General features: G+C 37.2%; 1 protein-coding gene across 2 annotated transcripts in view; it reads left to right on the forward strand.

Annotated features, from left to right (window-relative positions):
* The window catches only part of LOC127181065 (protein jagged-1b), a 76620-nt gene that overhangs the window by 45404 nt on the left and 7031 nt on the right, over positions 1–24185 (forward strand). The window contains exons 3-12 of one of the 2 annotated variants that reach the window (XM_051135565.1): positions 3661–3718; positions 6998–7252; positions 9735–9795; positions 9916–10046; positions 15358–15477; positions 15986–16099; positions 18679–18792; positions 21325–21438; positions 21722–21768; positions 21880–22047. In XM_051135565.1, the coding sequence (XP_050991522.1) occupies positions 3661–3718; positions 6998–7252; positions 9735–9795; positions 9916–10046; positions 15358–15477; positions 15986–16099; positions 18679–18792; positions 21325–21438; positions 21722–21768; positions 21880–22047 (1182 nt within the window). The remainder of the gene's footprint in view (positions 1–3660; positions 3719–6997; positions 7253–9734; positions 9796–9915; positions 10047–15357; positions 15478–15985; positions 16100–18678; positions 18793–21324; positions 21439–21721; positions 21769–21879; positions 22048–24185) is intronic. The other variant, XM_051135566.1, reaches the window with a different exon arrangement.

A 24185-nucleotide genomic window follows, 5' to 3' on the forward strand; every position in this document is an offset into this window, starting at 1 on the left:
TCTGCACAAACTGTCAGAAACCATCTCAGGGAAGCTCATCTGCATGCTCGGTGTCCTCATCGGGGTCTCGACCTGACTGCAGTTCGTTGTCGTAACCGATTTGAGTGGGCAAGTGCTCACATTCAATGGCGTCTAGCACTTTGTAGAGGTGTTCTCTTCACGGATGAATCCCGGTTTTCACTGTACAGGGCAGATGACAGCATGTATGGCGTCGTGTGAGTGAGCGGTTTACTGATGTCAATGTTGTGGATAAAGTGGCCCATGGTGGCGGCAGGGTTATGGTATGGGCAGGCGTATGTTATAGACAATGAACACAGGTGCATTTTATTGAAATACTGTGACAAGATCCTGAGGCCCATTGTGGTGTGAGGTGCTGTTCATCCACGACCATCACCTCATGTTGCAGCATGATAATGCACGGCCCCATGTTGCAAGGATCTGTACACAATTCCTAGAAGCTGAAAACATGTCAGTTCTTGCATGGCCAGCATACTCACTGGACATGTCACCCATTGAGCATGTTTGGGATGCTCTGGATCGGCGTATATAAGAGCGTATTCCAGTTCCTGCCAATATCCTGCAACTTCACAGCCATTGAAGAGGAGTGGACCAACATTCCACAGGCCTCAATCAACAACCTGATCAGCTCTATGTGAAGGAGATGTGTTGCACTGTGTGAGGCAAATAATGGTCACACCAGATACTGACTGGTTTTCAGACCAGTTTTCAATAAAACTGCACATTTGAGAATGGCCTTTTATTGTGGCCAGCCTAAGGCACGCCTGTGCAATTATCATGCTGTCTAATCAGCATCTTAATATGCCACACCTGTGAGGTGGATGGATTATCTCAGCAAAGGAGAAGTGTTCACTAACACAGATTTAGACCGATTTGTGAACAATATTTGAGAGAAATAAGCTTTTTGTGTACATAGAAAAAGTCTTAGATCTTTGAAAAATGGGGGCAAAACCAAAAGTATTGCATTTATAATTTTGGTCAGTGTAATAGTATTTAAATATAGTCCCAGTCAAGCACCTGCCATTGAGATAAATGAAAATGCTAATGGATATGGGAATGCCAATTGTCGGAATCATGGCTTGTGACAAAAACTCACATTTACATGGAAGAGCTTTTATCGTTTGAGCTACGCCAATTCAAGTCAGTTTTTTTTATGCACATGTGTTGTTGAAACAGGAATATAATTATGAAGCTCTCTTATGAAGCACTATTGTGTGTGTGTTCTTTACTGCAAGGTGCTTTTCAGTCACATGAAGCTGTTCTTCTTCATCTCATGTCCATTTCCCAGTCAGTCATTCAATCACTGAATCATGATCTCCCAACCCTTAACAACACTTTTATCAAGCTCCCTCACTCCTGCCAATCGTTCCTACCCCTCTCATGTCTTCCCTCTCCGTCCTTCGCTCATCTCCACCACTCCTCTCCTCTGTGGTGTCCACTTACGAGACAAGCGTGACCGTACATCCACGCTGCCTTTTAGAGTTTCGCTACCCAGAATGCTGCAGCTGTGTCATTTGCATGGCAGGGTTTGGACCTCTCACTGGAGAACGAGAGTGTGGCTTTGAATTATTCATTTAGGGGACACAGAGAGGAAGAAAATTGTCCTCCTCCTCTCTTTTTTTCTTCCTCCCTGTCTGTCTTTTTCTACTCGTTGATGTGCTCATGAATTTGTCAGCTCCCTTTTTAAATCACATGATGTTGTAGCCGCTTGCTCAATGGCGTTTGAAGTACTCTGTTCAAGTACTCATGACTGTCAGTTGTCTTGGGATTATTGGTCAGTAGAATCTGCAGACAGGCTTGTTCTCAGTGCTACTCTGGATCAATGGTGACATTCTTCTGTTTTCTAGGTTTTCTGTTGTTTTCAGTCTCACCATCTGTTCCCCCACTGGACTTTAAAGATGTATTGGGGAAAAAGCTTGAACCATGAGATTCAGTAGCAAATTTCAGCATAAAAATCATACCACAAACAACCGTGATGTACAATTTCACATGTGTACTTTATTAGTGGTGTTTACTACAAAACAAACCCCTAACCCTTGTGAAAAAGAAGTACACTTTAGCATGCTTTTATTATTAAAGGATTAGTTCACTTCCAGAATAAATAATCTTTGTTCAGTCGAAAAGAAATTAAGGTTTTTAAGGACAACATTCCAGGATTTTTCTCCATTTAGTGGACTTCAGTGGGAACCAACGGGGTTGAAGATACAAATTGCAGTTTCAATGAAGCTTCAAAGAGCTCTACATGATCCTACCTGAGGAATAAGGGTCTTATCGAGTAAAACGATTGGTCATTATCTTAAAAAAAAAAGTATATACTTTTAACTACAAATGCTCATCTTGCACTAGCTCTGCATTGTGCATTCATGACTTCACGCATTATGTAATCGCGTTGGTTAGTTCATGGTTAGTTCTTCATCCATGTACTCCAGTTCAAAAAGGTTGGGTAGAGCGAAAAACTCCATCTCATTTTCTCCATCTCACTTCAAAATTGTCCAACATTGTTGTTGTACCTTTTTTTTTTGTAAAGGGTGTTTGACTTTCATTGCACGTTCGCTTCATAAACACTGGGTCGGTATTAATGCCTATGTCACGCATGACCTTTCCAACATGACTACGTAATGCGTGAAGTCAAGCTAGCGCAAAACGAACATTTGTGGTTAAAAAGTATATAAATTGTTTTTATTTATTTATTTTTGCTTAGAAAATGACCATTGCGCTTTGGGCGCCCCCGTATTCGAGTCCTGCCTCGCGGATCTTTCCGGATCCCATCCCTTCGCTCTCTCCCACTTAAGTCCTGTCCTATCAATAAAAGGCAAAAATGCCAAAAATAAATCTTCAAAAAAATAAAAAGATTTACTTCTTTTTCACAAGCGAAGTTCACCCAAAAATGAAAATTATGTCATTAATTACTCACCCTCATGTTGTTTCAAACCAGTAAGACCTTTGTTCATCTTCGGAACACAAATTAAGATATTTTTGATGAAATCCAAGAGCTTTCTGACCCTACATAGACAGCAATGCAACTGACATGTTCAAGGCCTAGAAAAGTAGTAAGAACATTGTTAAAATAGCAACATTATTTTGTAATGCCCTTACTACCTTTCTGGGCCTTGAACTTGGTAGTTGCTTTGCTGTCTATGCAGGGTCAGAAAGCTCCCGGATTTTATCAAAATATCTTTATGTTGCAAAGATGAAAATGGTTTTCTTATGGATTAACTTTAATTAAATAAATAAAACGGGTTTGGAACGACATGGAGGTGAGTAATTAATGACAGAATTCCATATATAAAGAACAGAATAGATTGACTGGGTGTTTTTTTTTTAGGGCAACCAACCACAACATCCTAACAATACACAGAGCAGTATGCTAAAAACCCCTCAAATCACCTTAGTAACTGCATAGTAATGCCTTGGCAACCGCCCACAACACATAAAACCAACTTTGATGCCAATTTTTGCATTGGCAGGCACCACTCAAATGTCTATTAAAAATGTAAGCAATTAAGCAATTACAAACTGAGACCCTACACTGAATTATGTACTATTTCTACTGCATTTGTGCAGCATTTGTTGTGTGTTGTGTACATGTGTCAATACAAAAAGCACTGACATGCATTTCCTTGTTTATTTTCCTTTGTCTAGAAATCGTTTTCTCTGGTGATCGAGGCGCTGGACCATGACAATGAAACATCAGAGGCAGGTATGATGATACGTGCGTGTGACTAAATAAAATAAAATCCACGGATCACATGTGTCCTCACAGAAACGATTTGTAGCTATATAATAGCACAGAGAAAGAAAGAATGAAAAGGAGGACATTGCCAACAACAGACAGCCAATCCATATTTACCCCTCATGCTGTCTTCTGGGGATTACAAGAGAACGGAGTAATGCACGGGGTCAGTCTCCATGACTCTTTCATTTCCTGTGTTGCTTTTTGATTGTTTCTCCTTATAATTGTAGAAACGCTACATGACTGAAAATATGTTGCTGGATTTTGCACACACACAATCACATGCACTGATTATGCCCTCATGCACAGTAATGGTGGACTGTGTAATGAATAAATTACACACATGTGCATGCTTCAGACAACACTGAGATACATTTTAATCACTTGGATATTGCCACTTCATATTCATAAGTAACCAAACTTAATTTGTTTCACAAACATGCAGACACATCTACTTCTCTCATCTTCTTTTTATCTTTTGGTCTCCCTCATTTTCATTTTCTTGAATTCTTATTCTCTGTTATTGAAATTTTTTTCTTCTAACCCAGTTAAATCTCTCTCTTTCTCTCCTCTCTCTAAATCTCACATTCTCACTGCCCTCCAGCTCTTGTCATGTCTTTTCATTTACTTTACCCATCCCTTCTCTCATTCATTGGATTTACAGCTTGTCTCTGGTGAGGTGAGGCTTAGGTGGGCTGATCCGGGAGTCGAAAATGAGTTTAGAATTGTAGAGCTGTTTTTTCCTGCCAGCTCTGGATTATAATATAGCCGTGTATCTGAGTGCCATATATCTTTAACAAGCTTTAACAAAGTCCATCCTGAGTCATTATGTCTTTGAAAAAGACTTGAAAGAGAAAAGAACAAGGACACAAGCGTTCAGTTTCCCATTTATTTCATCGTCTTCGAGATGTCTTCAGTCCAAGGTTGTGGACCATTAAGAATTAAATGTAGAATGACTTTAAGGGCCAGATTTACTAAACAGGGCAAATTAGCGTTAGAGCACAATTCTATAAAAGCGCCAGGGGGAGGGGAAAATTCTGTGTGTGATTTACTGCCAATACGCACATTAACGAACACGAATGCAGCCAGATGATTTCCATAATGACCGGCGCAATCTGCCAAGGGCAGCGCAAATTACCGCCTGCTTTAAGACATGCTTTTTTGGGTGTTAAATATTGGCGCAAATACCAGTAATGTGGCCAGTGCAAATGTTAGTAAATGCTTTGTGTGATTCATTTTAATACTCTTCTCCCATGAATTTTGCGTCTGAAAGGGAAACTCCTACAAATGCATATTTAAGAAGACCAGGCGCAAAAATAACTGTCCAAGCCTATTTCAGCACTAATTCTAATTCTTAACTGTGAGTCTTTAGTAAATCCTAACAGTACTATTTTAATGCCAAAAGACGGTTTGCGCTCATTTGCGCAATAATGTGTTTTTCACACTCTTTAATATGGCATGACAGATCGCTGTATTCATGTAAATCAATCATCTTTTCGATTACAATGAGACATTTGGTTAATTAAATTAAGCAGAAGTGAGTATATATTTTTTTTTTTTATGAATCTCTGCAATCACCTTTCCTAATAACGTGCTAGTTAGCCATTTTCGCGGCTTGTCACTCCACAGAGAGAAGAGAGGGGCGGGGCGACCAGAGCTCATTTGCATTTAAAGGAACAATCGCTCAGATTGGGATGATTTTTGCAGAGCTCATTTTGACAAGGTAAAAATGGTGTTGTTTTACACTATCATTGAGAATTTTTAAACCAAAGTATATTATAGACTTTTCATTAAGAAAATAAAGAATCATATCAACTTGTGGAAAATGGGCATCCGATGACCCCTTTAATTAAAAACAAATTGCAGCAGTGCAGCTTGTTCCTGTGGTAAACATCATGTCTAGAAGATGCTGTGAAAGGTTTTTATTTATTTATTTTTCACTTCTGAATGAAGAGTCTGCAAAGAATTTGTGGTTGAAATAAATTTTTTCCACGGTACCACAGCAGTACAAGCAGAAGACTCCCAAAACAATATTAGGAACCTTAAAAAGGCATATTTGGGGCAGTTTAAATATGTTTGTTCAGTTAAAAAAAAGAAAAAAAAAAAAAGGAATAATAAAAGGAAAAGTCCGAGGGGGTGAGTACATTATCTGTAAATTGTTGTTCTGGAAGTGGACTTCTCCTTTTACTATCATTAAGTATCAACTTAAAATTAATGGCGTAGTTATTTATATTTTGGATACCTTTGACTGTTAAATCAGCTTGAATTGGAATTCAGTACATTATTTTTAGTCAGTCCAATGCAAATTCCAGTTTGCTGTCCTATGGGGTGGGACCAGTTAAATTAAACACAGTGTTTGTAGTTCAGTTTCTGTTTTCATACCTCTTGATTAATGATTTCTGGAATCATGCGATGACCAAAGAATTAGATTAAGGACCACAGTGTACCCTCTAAATCCAAAGTCACAAATCACAGCATCCATAACAAGTGTTTTACTCCACTCTCATAGGTTTGATATATTTTGTGTGATGTTATCTTACATCCCCGAATGAGAGATCAGATTTAAGTTCATGCAAATTCATATGCTTTAACGTGTCAGTGATAAACTGTGCTCAAGTTTTTCTGCATGAGTGCGGCTCCGCTGTAGTCATTTACATCTCTAATGGACTGTAGTAGAATGATGTTTAAATGGACCACAGCTCTAATTACTGGCTGTGCTTACACTGCAGTCCATTAACAGAAGAGGACGAGACCAATATATCCAGATCTCTCTCTCTCTCTCTCTGTGTGTGTAAAACTGCCTTAAGAGCCCAAATACTTTTTGGGGTCACTGTATGTGTTTATTTTTATTGCATGTGTGGGGTTGCTAGGATAACTTATCTGTGTTTGAACACCTTCACTCTTCCCTGTTTTCATTCCTTTGTTTTTAAGCTCAGATGATCTCATCAGTCAAGTTTTCTTTCTTTCTTTTCTTTCTGCAGTGCTGTGTGACAGATAATGCATTGATTATAATGTAACATATAATATAACAGTATTCAAGTCCACCAGGGACAAAAGGGAGAGACGGAAAAAGGAATCTAATGTCTCATCAATCCTCGATGCACAAGTCAAACTCTATCAACAGCATTTGAGAATAACTTTGAGGCATTAAAGTAGACAAATCAGGCCAGTTCCAGGGAGTAAACACACAAGTATGAAGCTTTTTGTACAACACACACACATTTACTCTGTTTGTTGCCCCCTCAGGTAGGGAGGAATTAATAGAGCGAGTACTGCTGTCCTCCATGCTGAACCCAGGTGAGCAGTGGCAGCCCTTCCGGCATCATGGCCGCACATTCACTTTGGAATATCGCCTGCGATTCCGCTGCGACACCAATTACTACGGCCCACTCTGCAACAAACTCTGCCGAGCACGAGATGACTTTTTTGGTCATTTCGACTGTGATCCTTCTGGTATTAAGGTGTGTAAGGAGGGCTGGACTGGACCAGAGTGCAGACAAGGTGAGTGGGTCCAGCACACTGTCTTTATGTATTGTTGTCTTCAGGCCTTTCACACACAAACATAACTGATTTTCTCAATATTTAGAATTTTTTGCACCCTCAGGTTCCAGATTTTCAAATAGTTGTATCTCGACCAAACATTGTCCTATCCTAACAAACCATATTCAGCTTTCAGGTGATGTATAAATCTCAATTTTAAAAATGTTACTCTTATGGCTGCTTTTGTGGTCTTGGGTCACATATTATAAATCAGGTTTAATTTCAAATTAATGATACAAATTCATTATTGTTCAGGAATAACTCACTGTAAAAAATAAAAAAACACAATTTGTTTAGTCAGCTTAAAATAATTTGTTACCCTGCTGCCTTAAAATTTTAAGTTCAGTCAACTAAAATAAGTTTAGTCAACTTGAAATGTTAAGTTGTACTAAGTAACAGCTTAGATATTTGTGTTTGCTAAACTTAATAGATGGGTAAGTAACCTAGCTGCCTTAAAATTTTAAGTTGATTCAACTCAAATATCTAAGTTGTCACTTAGTATAATTTAACATTTGAAGTTGAATAAACTTTTTTTGAGTTGACTAAACTTAAAATTTTAAGGCAGCCAGGTTACAAATTATTTTAAGTTGACTCAACAAATTGTTTTTTATGGTGTAGTTACATGTAACAGCGGTGTAATTTAATTACAAAATAAATGTAACTGTAATCTGTTACAGTTACTGAGAAAAAAATGTGCAATTAAATTACAGTTACTTATGAAAATGCTATGATTTAAAATCAGCATTTAACCTCAGAATGAGCTCAGAGTAAAAAGATGAGTAAAGTCTGATTTTGTGGTGGCTGTGCTTTAAAATTTAATTACAATTTTATTTTAAGAGATTGGTTTGATTGCTTCTATTGTCCTTTGTAAGTCGCTTTGGATAAAAGCATCTGCTAAATTACTAAATGTAAATGTAAATTTTGAAAAGTAAACCAAAAGTAATCATATGTAATCAGTTACATTACTTTAATAAAGTAATTGAAATAGTTACACTACTGATTAACCTTGTAATCCGTAATCTGTTACATTTCCAAAGTAACCTTGCCAACACTGTTAATTATATATTATTATAGGGCTGTCAAACGATTAATAGTGATTAATCACATGCAAATTAAAGTCTGCGTTTACATAATATATGTATATACAATATATATCTAAATATTTTATATATAAATAGACGTAGAGACTTGAAATTTGGAGAGTTGGTAGTACTCACATCATCTACAACATCACAAAGACTTGCCTCAATTGCCCTGACGGGTACTCTACAGCGTACAAAAGTATGAAATCGCTCATAACTCCTCAACCACTCGTCGCAGGCTTAACTATCACCAAGGTGAAATTTTTGGGTATTTCGCATTTTTTGACAAAACACATTTTGCAAACTAGTCCTAGGACAGTTCTCTGGGGAGTGAATATCAGTAATTATCAAAGAAAAGTTGAACTTTTGAACCTCTGTTGCAAAGGGATGTCAAAACATTTGAAAGGGTTTTACTAAGACTGCTTTTGAACGGAATGAGATATCTTCGCCAAACTCACTACACTACACTATATGTAAGAGCTTGGCCACCTGGTGGCGCTATAAGAGGGGAAAAACATAAAAACAGCCATAACCACACACTCGTTTGTCCTATCGACATGAAGATTAGTATGCACGGTCTTGGTCTAAAGTTTCACAAGTAACTATGAGGACATTTGTGTATGTCAAAAAACATGGCCGCTGTAGGCAGATGAATTTTGAGCACCTGTTAGACAAGCTTAACAGAGGTCGATCGGAACAAAACTCTGTGGGCTTGCTTGACTCATGGTCGTAAAGGTCTGTGAGAAGTTTGAAAGAAATCAGCCACTGGGGGGCAATATCACATTTTTTTTTTTTTTTTGGCATAAAAGAAAGAAAAATTCTGACCCATACAATGTATTGTTGGCTATTGCAACAAATATACCCGTGCGACTTATGCCTGGTTTTGTGGTCCAGGGTCACATATTATATTATATTCTTACCCTATAATGCAGATGCACAGTAGGTGTTCTTACGTCTTGCAGTTTTCAAAGCAAAAACATGTTCTGTGAACCGGCACTTCCTCTGTCCTTGTATGACAATTAAACTACAGGACTATTTATTCACACGCTTTTCCAACATTCCATTGAGGCCAAATCTGTTTTCCAGCAAAGAATGCCTTAAGGGAGAGAGAAATGTCTCCCCTGAGATGATCAAGGAAGAGCCCATATTACCATCATATCCTAAGTTAAAACATTTAGCTAGCACAACAGTTGAGTAAGAAGAGCGTCACATCATGACCTGTTGCATTTTTTTTCCTAATTCAGTTATGAGTGTTATGAAAATGATCCTCTCACTTGTAAAATGTCTGTAATTAATCATTTTGATCATTATATCACTAATATGAATCACCCATCTATATTCATGTATGGTTATTTTTGTAGCGGTGTGTAAGCAGGGATGTCACATGGAACATGGCTCCTGCGATCTGCCTGGAGAATGCAAGTGAGTCCAGGTTTCAGAAATAAACAGAGAACTGATGGATGCCATATTCAGCACCTCCTTGTGTTTGCTTGTGTGTTTTTCTCACTTCTTATCTGCTGTAATCTGTGTTTTTTTCTGTAGATGTCATTATGGTTGGAAGGGTGATCTGTGCGATGAGTGCGAGACGTTTCCTGGGTGTGATCACGGCACTTGCACTGAACCCTGGAAGTGTGTGTGTGACACAAATTGGGGCGGCTTGCTCTGTGACAAAGGTGAGATGACAGGAAATGTATGTGCAAAAATGAGTGTTGTTATTATTAGGGCAAAGAGGTTTTTTTATTTACTTGTGATTAATCTTATAATTTAATTTTCTATCTTGCGTGTAACACGCAAGAAAAAAAAATATGTGGATGACACTTTGCTGTCTTTAGCTGTAGCTGTAATATATGCACATATTTTAAGATAGCAGACAGAAACAGATTTCTGCAGTAGTCTCACACTCTGTTCACACTGGCAGAGATGATGCTTTACACAGGTTTTGCTTAACACAGACCAGAATCTGTAAGCTTGATGACAGCAGTGAACTTTATTTTTAAAAGAAACACGGTATAAAAATTGACTTATGTAATTATTAGAGGTTCAGGTTCATAGCGCTGAAACCCTATTGTAATTGTTAGAATGGCCAAGGATCAGCAATCTCCACATAAAACTGATTGTGCAGACCAAACCGTAAGACATAGAGACTTGAAACTTGGAGAGATAATAGTACTCGCACCGTCTACAATGTCACCAAGGCTTGCCCCAATCGGCCTGACGGGGACCCTTTAGCTAACAAAAGTACGAAATCGCTCATAACTCCTCAAACGTTCGTCGCAGACTCAATTGTCACCAAGGTGAAATTTGTGGGTATTTTGCATTTTTTGAAAAACCACTTTTTGCAAACTAGTCCTAGGTTTTTTACTTAATCGGAACCAAACCAGTGCAGGACAATTCTCTGTGTGGGCCTGTTTGACTCATGGTCCTAAAGGTCTGTGACAAATTAGAAAGAAATCAGCCACTGGGGGGCAATATCGCATTTTTCAGGGGCATAAACAATTGTATATTGTGTGGTTTTTCACATATACGCATGATATTCATATATTCTTATCATAAGATAGACCTCCTCATTCCAAACAACTTTGCCTCTAGAACCACTGCTGTCAATCAAACCTTTTGTTAAAGGATTGAGAAGATGTAAAAAACCTACTTTTGCAAACTAGTCCCAGGTTTTTGCTTAGTCTGCAAAAAAAAAAAAAAACACTCTAGTGCAATTCTTTAGACTCTCTAGGTCAATAATTATCAAACAAACTAATTTTACTCTTTGGAAATCTATAATGGGGTCGTTTAGAAAAGGGGCCTGTCCAAATATACCCAAAATCCTATAATGCCTAAATGAAAACTCAAAACTTCATGAAACATGGTGAGCACATGCGACATGTGATGCTAGATAAGCATGTAAAGCTTTAGGGGGATCAAACCACAGCTGCCACTATAAAAGTCATAAACATTAAAAAACATCATATTTCTATGGTAAATGATCAGGACTGGGCAAAAATGCTTTTTTTAATAATTGATTTTTATCAATTATTTTTATAATAATTGATATGTAATGTCTTTTATGCGCTTAAATGTCCTAAAGCTCTTGAACCCCAGTAATTGCTGCTTGCAGCTATATTTTTTAAAAATGTTTGTAGTGCAACTGATTACCAACAAATTATTTAAATTAGTAGACCAAAGTCCCTAAATATCACAAGCTGGTTTAATTTGGCAGTCAAAAATCATTTACATATACAGTACACTACCTTTTAAAAGTTTAGGGTCTGTAATATTTGTAATTTTTTTTAAAGAAATCTCACCAGGGCTGAAAGAATGCTCACCAAGGCTGCATTTATTTGATCAAAAATACAATAAAAACAGGAATATTGTAAAATATAATTACTATTCAAAATAACTGTTTTCTATTTGAACACATTTTAGATTGTAAATTATTCCTGCAATGGCAAATCTGAATCTTCAGCACAGCTGCCATCACTCTTCAGTGATCCCTAAGATTTCATTCTTATATACTGATATGCAAGAAACATTTCTTATTATGATCTTATTATGGTTAAACACAGTTGTGCTGCTTAATATTTTTGTGGAAACCACAATGCACCGTGATTTTCAGGATTCTATTTCTATTTAATGAATAGAAAGTTCATAAGAACAGTATTCATTTGAAACAAATATCTTTTGTAACATTTTAAATGTCTTTGCTGTCACTTTTGACTAATTGAATTCATCCTTGTTCTTTCACAAAAACAAACAAACAAAAACAACAACAACAAAAACTTACTGTCCCCAAACTTTTATAACAAATGAAATTATTAGGAAAAAATGCCTATGATATTTATAAGTCACATATTTTGTTTGAGACAGGTGACTGGAGTAAAAAAAAGTGTCTGGAGTTGTTCTGCAGCTCATCAGAAATACCTGACAGGTGTCGATAAAATAGGAAAACACTTTATTTTATCTGAAATGCTGTCTGCCTGTCAATCATTTTGTGCAGGATTGCTGACAACATCTGTCATGTCTTTGCATGCCAGAGTTTTGGATTGAGTTTGAAAATGAAATGGTTATGTCATATTGAATAAAGTCATTAGATTCTTTGATTCCAAAACATGCTAACTGCTTACTGTAAAGACAACGTTTGTGTAAATAGATCCAGATTAGCTGATACAAACCCACGCGTGGGGTTTCTCCAGGGCTTTGTAGAGGTGTAAGCCGATAGTCTTGGGTAAACAGAACGTGAGCCGTGAGGTGGAGGCTAAAACAGGCTCTTGCCATTCAGCGGTTATGTGAATGGCACTGTCACACCCTCACATACACATAAATACACACACACACACACACACACAAAGGACTAAACCTATGCAGACAGATGAATCGAGGTCATAAATCTATACATAATAGCTTGATCTCAATGGCTTTTACTCTCACACACAGTTTTTTTCTCTGGACTCAGATCTCAGGAGCCAGCCTTCAGGCTGCGTCATTTTCCATCACAGCACTGGTTTTAATTTGTGTGTCTATTTGTATGTTGTGGTTATAATTCTTCCAGTTCAGCAAGCTTGTGTGTTGTGGGTAAATCTTCAGGAAACAATCTATTTGAGTTTAACTCAGCCCTTCAAGCATGACCTTGTAGGAATTCTTGGTTAGATTTTGTATGATTTATGAAGTAAACTACGTTGAAACCATGTCTGAGACGTCAAACTCAATTTGTGTCTAGACCAAACTGACGTTTTGTGTAACCCAATGAAATTATTGTTTAGAAAATTGTTTTCCTACAAGCCACAGTTCCCAGTGGTAAATGTAAATTTTAGGGAGCTCACATTCACTTATATTCACATACGGATGGAAAGAAAGCTCAGAGTACAGGTCACATGTATTCTTATTACAGATGTTGGTATATTGTATTGCTGGAAGTGGTGGCATGTGGTTCACATAGCTAACAGTACTTTTTGAGTCTAATAATGATTCTTTTAATAATAATTTGTATGAGTTTGTGTGTATAGGTGTTTTTTTGTATAATTTGAGAAAGAAAACACTCCACTGAATCATGTGGCTTTAATTTGGCCTAAGTTGGTTGGAGGGCTGTTTATTCTTTTTTTTTGCCGCAAGGAAAAATTAAATGCTAAATTTGCATTGGTTTTCTCCTTACCACAAGTTTTTTTTATTTCTTAAGTCAACATGAAACTTCCCAATGTACTACCATAATGTGACATTTGGTAAAACAGGATATTTAACAGGGAAAAAATGTGTGACAGGGCTTGATTTTATCCATCAGGAATTGATTGGATCATGGAAAATGGATGTTTGATACAAAATTTTACATTCACCACTATAAGCCACTGTATTGGTTGAAAACCAGTGGCTTTGCTGGTAAAGCGCATTAATAAGTGTGTTCCATTTTTTAATTTTTGCTCTTCGTCTCACAAAACAACGCTACTAACATATCTACAGATGCGGCAGCCAGTAAGACCTTCGTTCTTTTTCTGAACACAAATTAAGATATTTTTTGATGATATCCAAAAGCTTTCTGACCCTGCATAAATAGCAAGGCAGCTGACACTTTCAAAGCCCAGAAAGCTAGTAAGCTAGTAATATTTACCCAGTGCTGGGTTGCCAAATAACTAAAGCTGGGTTGCTTTCAACAAGTAGTTGTAGTAAGGACGTAGATAAAATAGTCCATGTGACATCAGTGGCTCGACTGTAATTTTATGAGGGGATGACTTGCAATATTTTGCCCAGCCTCACTTATTCAGAACGCCAGCTCTTGAGAAGAGAGGAAATTGTTGGATGAAGTTATTTCTTTGCACACAACAAGTATTCTCGTATTGTAACATCATAACATTACGGTTGAACTACTGATGTCACATGGACTATTTTATCGATGTCCTTACTACACTCTAAAAAATACTGCAACCCAATTTTAGTTATTTGGCAACCCAGCGCTGGGTAAATATTGGACAGAACACATGCTGGGTTATTTTGACCCAGCTGGTTGGGTTCAGCGTTTTTAACCAACATGTTGGGATGTTTTATTGTTTAAAAATTATTATATCAATAGCTTAAAATTGGCTGGAAATTAAAAATCACACACAAAATGATAGAGGCAACAGCAATAATCAAAAGATGGAGCATTTTATTAACAAAGTTCACTTCCAGAACAAAAATTTACAGATAATGTTCTCAACCCATTGTCATCCAAGATGTATATGCCTTTCTTTTTTCAGTTGTAAATAAATTATGTTTTTGAGGAAAACATTTCCGGAATTTGGAATAGACTTCTATGGTGCCCGCAAGTTTTAACGTCCAAAATGCAGTTTAAAAGCAGCTTCAAAGGGCTCTAAATGATCAGTCATTTTCCAAAAAAAAAAAAAAAAAAAATCAAAATGTATATACTTTTTAACCTCAAATTCTCATCTTGTCTAGCTCTGTGATGCGCATGTGCACTCTGTGTAATCCGGGTCAATGCAGTTAGGGTATGTCGAAAAACTCCCATCTTATTTTCTCCTCCAACTTCAAAATTATCCTACATTGCTGTTTTACCTTTTTTTGTAAAGAGCGTTTGACCTTCTTAACACTTTCACTTTGTAAACACTGGGTCGGTACTTCTGCAGCGATTTAGAATGATTGTAATGTTGGAGGAGAAAAAAATAACCCAGCAATTTTTTAGAGTGTACCTTTCTGGGCCTTGAACGTGATAGTTGCATTGCTGTCTATGGAGGTCTTATAAAGCTCTTGGATTTCATCAAAAATATCTTAATTTGTGTTCTGAAGATAAACAAAAGACCTACGGTTCGGAGTGACATAAGAGGGATTAATGTCAGAATTTTCATTTTTGGGTGAACTATCCCTTTTATGCCTAAAACGTTTTTTAAATTGGCACAAATTGAATGCACTCTTCAGAAAGGGGGATTCTGATTTAGTGTTGACTTAAATTGATTTTGCTTTTTTAAAACACATCAACCACATAATCATCTTTTTCTCTCTCGCATACAGATCTGAATTATTGTGGAAACCATCAGCCATGCAAGAACGGTGGTACATGTACCAACACTGAACCGAACGAGTACCTGTGTGTGTGCCAGGAGGGTTTCCGTGGCCGCAACTGTGACATCGGTAAGATGACTCTATAAAACACAACCATAAAGTCTGTCAACCCTGACAGCCTATTACAAGCATGCCTCAAAGATGTGCTGTGTGAGAATAAAATCGGCAGAACATCGTAGTCAAAGCTCACTCCTTGATGAAGCATGACATGTTATCAGCTCTTATTTCTCACTGTGCCACCCTGCATGAGTCTGACCAATTATCTCCTCAGTAATGATAATTTTAGTCTGTGTTAACATGTGATCTCTGATGTAGCTCTGTGAGGTGTTGATAAGAGATAAATTTACAGCAAGATTTCTCTGGAGTTTGAAGCCTCAAACCAAAAATCACTGCAAGATGCAGATAACAAAAAATACACACTCTTGTTTTCATGTTAAAGGTGAAGTGTGTAATTTCTGCCCTGAACAGAATACAGCTGTACAGTAAGCTCTTCTGAAAATGTGGTGATAGCACAGGATATAAGACACAGATGTGATGGAGATTATAAGTGTATCACTTCCTCTTGTTCCCTTAACAGTGGAGCACGCCTGTCTCTCCTCTCCATGTGAGAATGGTGGAACATGTGTTGAAGACCCAACAGGCTTCAGCTGTGTGTGTGCGCCGGGCTGGACGGGACCCTCCTGTGCCTCTGGTAGTTAAACATAAACCCACACACACCTGCACAGACTGCAATCAGCACCAATCAAAGGCAGCTGCTATTTCCTGTAATACTGCAGCCAATTTTAGTCAGATCTACACCAAAATAATGCTCCTTAACTGGATCACAAACAATCAGCAATCACACACGCACATTCAGGATGCACAGATGATAATGTGTCTCAGAGATCAGGTTGTAGGAGCTCCTCAGGTTTGAGAACACTGGTTGGCTGTTTTAAAGGGGTAGTTTACTTAATCTCAAGCCATCCTAGGTGTATACGACTTTTCCTTTTAGACAAATACAGTCTGAGTTATATTAAAACTTGTCCTGGCTCTTTCAAGCTTTATTATGGCAGTGAGCAATGGTCAAGATTTTGAAGCAATATAAAGTGTGCATGCACTTTATATTGCTTCAAAATCTTGACCATTGCTCACTGCCATAATAAAGCTTGAAAGAGCCAGAAGGGTATTTCACACAGCTCAGGAGGGCTAATAAAGGCCTTCTGAAGTGAACTGATGCGTTTGTGTAAGAAAAATATCCATATTTTTAACTTTATGAACCATAATGTCTAGATTTCTTTAACTATCGTAAATGTGTTCACCAGAGAGTACCATTTCAGTGGATGACGAATGATGTAGGCATAGCGGAAGAGGAAAATCTCAACCACAGTTCACTGCCATTATAAAGCTTGGAAGAGCCAGGGCATTTTTTTAATATAACATCATTTTTTAACTCTGACTGTATTCGAAGATAAAAAAATCTTACCTCACAGTAAAGTCATATACACCTAGGATGGTTTGAGGTTGAGTAAATCAAATTTTAATTTTAATCAACTTAATTATCCAAGACATATGAGGGGCAAGATGGATGGATGGATGGACAGACTGATAGACAGGCAAAGACATGATGGATGGATGGATGGATGAATGGATGGATGGATGGAATGATGGATGGATGGATAGACAGACAGAGACATGATGGATGGACAGACGGATGGATAGACAGGCACAAACAGATGGATGGTTGGACAAACCGATAGATAGGCAGGCAGGCAGAGACATGATGGAAGGATGGATGGAAGGATGGATGGATGGACTGATAGATAAGCAGAGACAGATGATGGATGGATGGACAGATGGATGAATGAACGTACAGATAGACAGCCAGAGACAGATGATGGATGAATGGATGGATGAATGGATAGATAGAAATATGGATGGACAGACAGATGGATGGACGGACGGGTAAACAGGAAGAGACAGATGATGGATGGATGGACGGACTGATAGATAAGCAGAGACAGATGATGGATGGATGGACAGATGGATGAATGAGCGTATGGATAGACAGCCAGAGACAGATGATGGATGGATGGATGGATGGATGGATAGATAGAAATATGGATGGACAGACAGATGGATGGACGGACGGACGGATAAACAGTCAGAGACAGATGATGGATGGACAGACGGTTGGACGGATGGATAAAAACAGATAGATTCAGCAATGGGTAGAGTTAATGGATGGATGGATGGACAGATGCATGGATGGGCGGACAAACAGATAGACAGATGGATAGATGGATAGATCTAAAAATGCTGCAAGTAAAAGACTTCTCTGTGATTTTTTTTATAGGCTTTATAGACAGATAAGTTGAGAGTGACTCTTGAAGGACCAGCAACACATCCTCTTTATCTTCAAGAGTCTGGCAGTAAGATTTGGGAGTTTATTGTTAGTCCATTTCTGCAAAACAGACTTTTTTTTAGGATAGGAGATGGACTAAAAATGAACTCCCAAAACTTACTGCCAGATTCTAGAAGATAAATTATTCAAACGGTGATACAAGAGGATGTGGTGCTGGACCTTCAAGAGTCACTCTCAACATGTCTGTCTAAAGAGCCTATAAAACAAATCAGTCTTCATGTATTTCTACTACACTTTTACTAGGGCCATTTTTTTTTTGTAAAAAAGTATTTTTTTAACCAAGTAAAGTCTCTGAGAATCTGTCACATTACACTTCTGGAGACTCCAGGTAGGTTGTATTTCTGGAAAAGGTTCCTGATGGTTTCACACCTAATTCTTCACATTAATTGCAGTTAATGTGTCTTTTCTTCTCCATCTGTCTTTTTCTGACCCTGCTGACCCGAGCATTTTGCTTACCAATGCTCATGCCTTAACTGCAGTTTCTTTGCAAGTTTTGACTTTTCAGTCTGAGCTAAATCTCTTTTTTGTCTCATTTTATCTGTAAAAGAAAACATGCTTAATAATTATGCACACCTGAATATAAGAAGTTTTTTTACTTCCAGCCTTCATGAACAATTATATATCACTTATGAAATGATTAAATACAAAATTAATAGTAGTTATTAAAACTGATGTGGTTTGGAATTTGTAAAATGTGCCTGAAAAAAAAATATGATCAGAATATCAACTTGTCTATAAATTATGCACGCACCGTATATAGACAGACAGAAGGATGGTAGATACAGTAGATGGATGGATGGATAGATGTGTACATTTAAAGGCAGTTAAATCACATGATGGGACAGAGAACATGTTCTTTTCGTCTGCAGCAGTGTTGCAGTGTGACTCCAATCCTTGTGGGCGTGGGGCCACGTGTCAAGAGGCGCCGCAAGGTTTCCAGTGTCTCTGTCCTCCGTTCTGGACTGGCAGAACCTGCCAGCTCGGTAAGTATTAAAAGCAACACTCTAGCTTCACCTGTCCTGAGCCGTTCATACATGTCCACACATGCCTGACTTGGCCTTACGCTCGTACCCATCCACACCCGCACCTGACGAAACCTGCCTCTACCTGCCTAAACTTGTCATAGTCTGTTTTTACCTGTCTGTAATGTGAACACCTGCTCGGGTTCCTCACCTCACTCTCAAGGTACATGGACTAGAAAGGCACCAAGGAATTAAATCTACGAAAGCATGTAAGAACATTACAGAAACCATGAGGCCACCATCATGTTTGCCATTTGAAACCACTAAATCCTAACAATCATTCCCAGAGATGGGAAACTCAGCTTTCTGGGGAAAGTAAACACATCTTGTGTTTATAAATTCCATATCAGCACAAGCCACATTGAAATTATTCATCAGCATCAGCGCTCCACCGACCATTATCCGTTAAACCACATCAGACAATTTCATGCTACAGTGTGCAGTGCATTTAATTGCTGAATGAAGAGGACCTGTGGTTGGATCCGTCGCTGATGTTGTTGATGACTGCTGGGAGAGTCTCTCTCACACTCCATTGCCCTGAGGCCCAAATCAGCTGTGGCTCTCTGGAGTGTATCAGTCTCTCTGAACTGTAGATGCTCTGTGAAATGCAGTCATGTGTCACAGTGACACCTCAGAAAACAGCCGTTAGCGTCAGCACAAAGACATCTGTCTTTGAGGGTGAGATGTGTGTTTTAACAGAGCTGTACGGAGATGGCAAATGTGGGTAGGAGTAATATTTTCTGTAGTATTTTATTAGGAACAATTTACGCCAGAACCTAAGAGTCAGGTGCTCAAATGTTTGGAGTCAGTGATATTTTTTTTTTGGAAGAAATGTATACTTTCTTCCCATAAGAGTGCATTAAACTGATTAAAAGCGACAGTACAGACATTTAAAATGTAACAGAAGATTTCTGTTCAACATAAATTTTGTTCTGTTGAACTTTCTATTAAAAAAAAATATTAGTTTCTACAAATATGTATCCACAACAGGAATAAATGACATTTTAAAATACACTACCAGTCAAAAGTTTTTGAATAGTAAGATTTTTCATGTTTTTTTTTCATGTTTTTTTCTTTTTAAAGAAGTCTCTTCTGCTCATCAAGTCTGCATTTATTTGATCCAAAGTACAGCAAAAACAGTAAAATTTTGAAATATTTTTACTATTTAAAAAAACTGTTTTCTATTTGAATATATTTTATTCCTGTGATTTTAAAGCTGAATTTTTTAGCATCATAACTCCAGTCTTCAGTGTCACGTCTGTCAGAAATCAATCTAATATGCTGATGTGCTGTTCAAGAAACATTTTTATCATTATTATTATCAATATTTAAAACAGTACTTTTTTCAAGATTCTTTGTAACATTATACACTATACCATTCAAAAGCTTGGAGTCAGTATAATTAATTAATTTAATGCAATTTGATTTAAATTTAACACTTTTATTTAGCAAGGATGCTTTAAATTGATCAAAAAGTGATGATAAAAAACATTTATAATGTTAGAAAAGATTCTATTTCATATAAATGCTATTCTTCTGAACTTTCTATTCATCAAAGAAACCTGAAAAAATTCTACTTAGCTGTTTTCAAAATAATAATAAATGTTTTTTGAGCAAAAAAAAAAATTTGAATATTAGAATGATTTCTGAAGGATCATGTGACTGGAGTAATTCAGCTTTGAAATCACAGGAATAAATTACATATATTGAATACAAATGTTTCACATTTTTACTGTTTTTGCTGTACTTTAGATTAAATAAATGCAGACTTGGTGAGCAGAAGAGACTTCTAAAAAAGTAGTATTTTAACTGGTAGTGTACATTAAAACAGAAAACAGAAAGTTAATATTTCAAAATATTATCATTTTTATCTGATAGTGTGACTGCACTTTAATTGAAATTTCTGTTAATTTGGCGAGCAAATGATTTTGGTTTTATTTTAGGCACACGTTCTGTTCCGTATTTTTGGCTACTTCATCTGTTAATTAATTATAATTATCATGCAAATTACCAAACAGCATCCTTTAACCATGATAAAATCACTCTTGGCTGCCTATTTTTATTTTTTTTATTTTTTTTAAATAGTATGTGAAACTTCTTTATATGCATATTTAATTCATTCAGTGGCATCTTTGTGTCATTTCAGAAATAAAAAAGGTTATTTTGCATCCAGTCTTACGTAAAATGTCAAAAATAACTATTGTTAGTCCAGAAAAGATGCTAACATTTGTGCTGGATATTACTTTCACTTCATTAGTTAAACTGGAAATTGTAGGTCAAGTCGAGTGCATGGCATTGTGGGATATGCTACCCAGCTCATTATGTTCTGTTGTATATGGCACGTTTTGGCAAAAATAGAAGGTCATCTGGGTATTGGATTTCATGAAATTTGCATACTATGCCAATTATACTTATTATGTACTGCAGATGTAGTAGTATGGTGGTGTGCTAAATAAAGACTCACTTTATCACTGTCTCTTTTCTCTTTCTTAGACACTAATGAATGTGAGACTGGCGTGTGTGTCAATGCCCGTTCTTGCCGTAATCTGATTGGAGGGTATTTGTGTGACTGCCTTCCCGGTTGGTCGGGACCAAACTGTGATGTTCGTGAGTATCAGATGTGAAAAAAAAAAAAAAAAACCCTGCATGATTTAGCTTTAAATCAAACATGACAGTTTCAGTGCTGGTGGGAAATGACTTTAGGGTGAACTCGTTGTGAGTTTGTTCCTACCACGGTCTGCTCACACAGTCAGATTCATGCTTTATTGATGAATGTAGTTAGCTAGTCTCTTTCTTCAATGAAACTCAGTGTTCTGTAGGTTTCCATTCCACTTGGTTGGCTATTGATTTTTTTTTTTGTATCATCTATTAAATATCATCTATTCAACAGGGAATAGTAGCTGCCAGGGCTTGTGCCTGAATGGAGGACACTGTAAGGTAAGAAGTGATTCACCTCGATAAGCTCACTTGCACCTCCAGGATGTGAAGATGCTTTGACATTTAAGCATTTCTCCTTCAGTACAGCTAACCTGTGTGTGTCATGTGCAGGACTCTCAGTGTGTGTGTTTGCCGGGTTTCTCTGGTAAACTGTGCCAGACAGCAGTAAACGCCTGTGACAGCAACCCTTGTGTAAATGGAGGGCAGTGTGTGGAGCGTCAGGCTGGCAGAAGCATGTCGTGCAGCTGCCCGCTGGGATACACTGGCAGCTACTGTGAGGTGAGAGCTTGCTGTTTTTCTTCACCACAGTTTAAGCAGACCTTTCAGCTCAAAATGCTTAACATCCGCATGAATTGGAAGTTGTGACATCTTCAGTAATGTGCGAATTTCAGAGCAAAAAATGAATGAATATAGAATGAGAATGCTTGATTTTAGCGCTCATCTTCGTAATGTCAAACCTCCATGTGAATTAAGATGTTCATGTCTTTCTTTCTTTAGTCAAAAATTTTGAGGAAAACATTCCAGGATTTTCACTATATAGTAGACTTCAATGGTGGCCAATGGGTTGAAGGTCCAAATTGCAGTTTTAATGCAGCTTCAAATGGTACTACATGATCCCAGCTGAGGAATAACGGTTTAATTTAGAGAAATGACTGGTCATCCACAAGTTTCCTACACCCCATGAGACCTTGCGTCAAAGTGGGAGCGTCTTCCGGTTCCAAGTAAACAAGCAGGACGTGACTCTCATTTATTCAACAGCTGACAGTAGTGATGGGCAAATGAAGCCTCGTATGCACTGACATTTCATCTGACTGTTTGGGAAAAGATTTAAAGTTTCTAGTGTGTCAAAAACAGCGAGATCTTACATGCTGCGCTAAACCAGCATGTAAAAGAAACGCCATTGGATGAAACATTCACCGCACATTCCACAGATCGACTCATGTTACGTGCACAATATAAGTCTAACCATGTGTGTGTTTGTTTGTTTATAAATGCTGAATTAATAGCAACATATAAAATTAAATTAAGGACATGCATCAGAAAATTGGGAATGTTAGACAATAAATATATATATATATATAACAGCTTAACAGTAAACTGTTTTTGCAGTATTGTCTTATATTAATGTCCGTCAAAGCATGACTGTAAACAAAAAAATGTTTATGTAAAAAAAAAATAAAAACATAGGCACTGTCTCCAAAATGATTTAATTATTCAGTTATGACAGACACAGCAATGCATCATGTTCTGTAAAATCATCATACTATATAATGTATAAATACAATGTATATGTCAGACCTATTATATTGTAGGCTACGTTTTAATTAACATGAATAATTAAATCATTTTGGTGAAACATTCATGAATGACAACTATTTAGTTATGTCTATTAGGACTGTTTCACATCGCGAGTGTCAGTGGAGCGTGTGAAGCACGTTTTGTCGCTGCCCATGTTAATGAATCAGAGGGTCGGGGTAAATGTGAACGCAGAAACAGCAACAGGAACAGTCTTTTTAACCACATTATAATCATTATTTCTGTGTTACAGACATTTAAATAATAGAAGTACTCGGATAAAAGATTATAGTTTGGGTATAAACATTTACTGTCTACTGTAGCGATCAAAACAAAAGTATCTTAACACTTGTATGTATTGTAAGGCTGATCCTCTTCAACCTTTTAAACGGGCGACAACTGCCCGTTTAAAAAAAAGTATGTCATTGAATCATTCATTCAGGGGATTTCAATAGTCAAACAAATCTTGAAAAGTGAGACACTGACTCCTTCATTTAATGTTTTTTTTTGTTTGTTTAAATAAATATGTTTTTTAAAAGACTTAAGCAATGAACAGTTTGTCAGAACCACTAGTAAATTACGTTATTTTGTTTAGTTTTCTAATCTTTTTTCTCCAGAATCGTGAGAGAATCATGGTCTTCAATGTATTAAAAACAACTAGGATTCTCAATTTATCCAGAATCGTGAAGCTCTTGTTTAAATGTTGTTTATTATTGCAAATAATTCATTAAAATGGAAGTTTAATTTTTATAAGGTTTGAAATGCACCTACGTTTCGTCTTTTTCAGTTGAATAAAAGACTATTTTCCCTATATATTTCATCATTGAGGATTTCTTAAGAAAAGTTTTAAAATCTCATCTCGTCTCGTTCTCGTGAACGCAGTCTTGTGCCTCGTCTCGTCACACCCCTACTTGGAGCCCTTTGGAGGCTCTTTGAGCTGCATTGAAACTTCAGTTTGGACCTTCAACCAGTTAGCCACCATTGAAGTCCACTATATGGTGAAAAATCCTGGAGTATTTTCCTCAAAAACTTTCATTTATTTGCAAATGAAGACAGACATGAACATCTTGGATGACATGGGGGTGAGTAAATGATCAGGAAATTTTTATTCTGGAAGTAAA

This window comes from Labeo rohita, chromosome 18 (assembly GCF_022985175.1).
Source record: "Labeo rohita strain BAU-BD-2019 chromosome 18, IGBB_LRoh.1.0, whole genome shotgun sequence".
In the NCBI taxonomy this organism is placed as follows: Eukaryota; Metazoa; Chordata; class Actinopteri; order Cypriniformes; family Cyprinidae; genus Labeo; species Labeo rohita.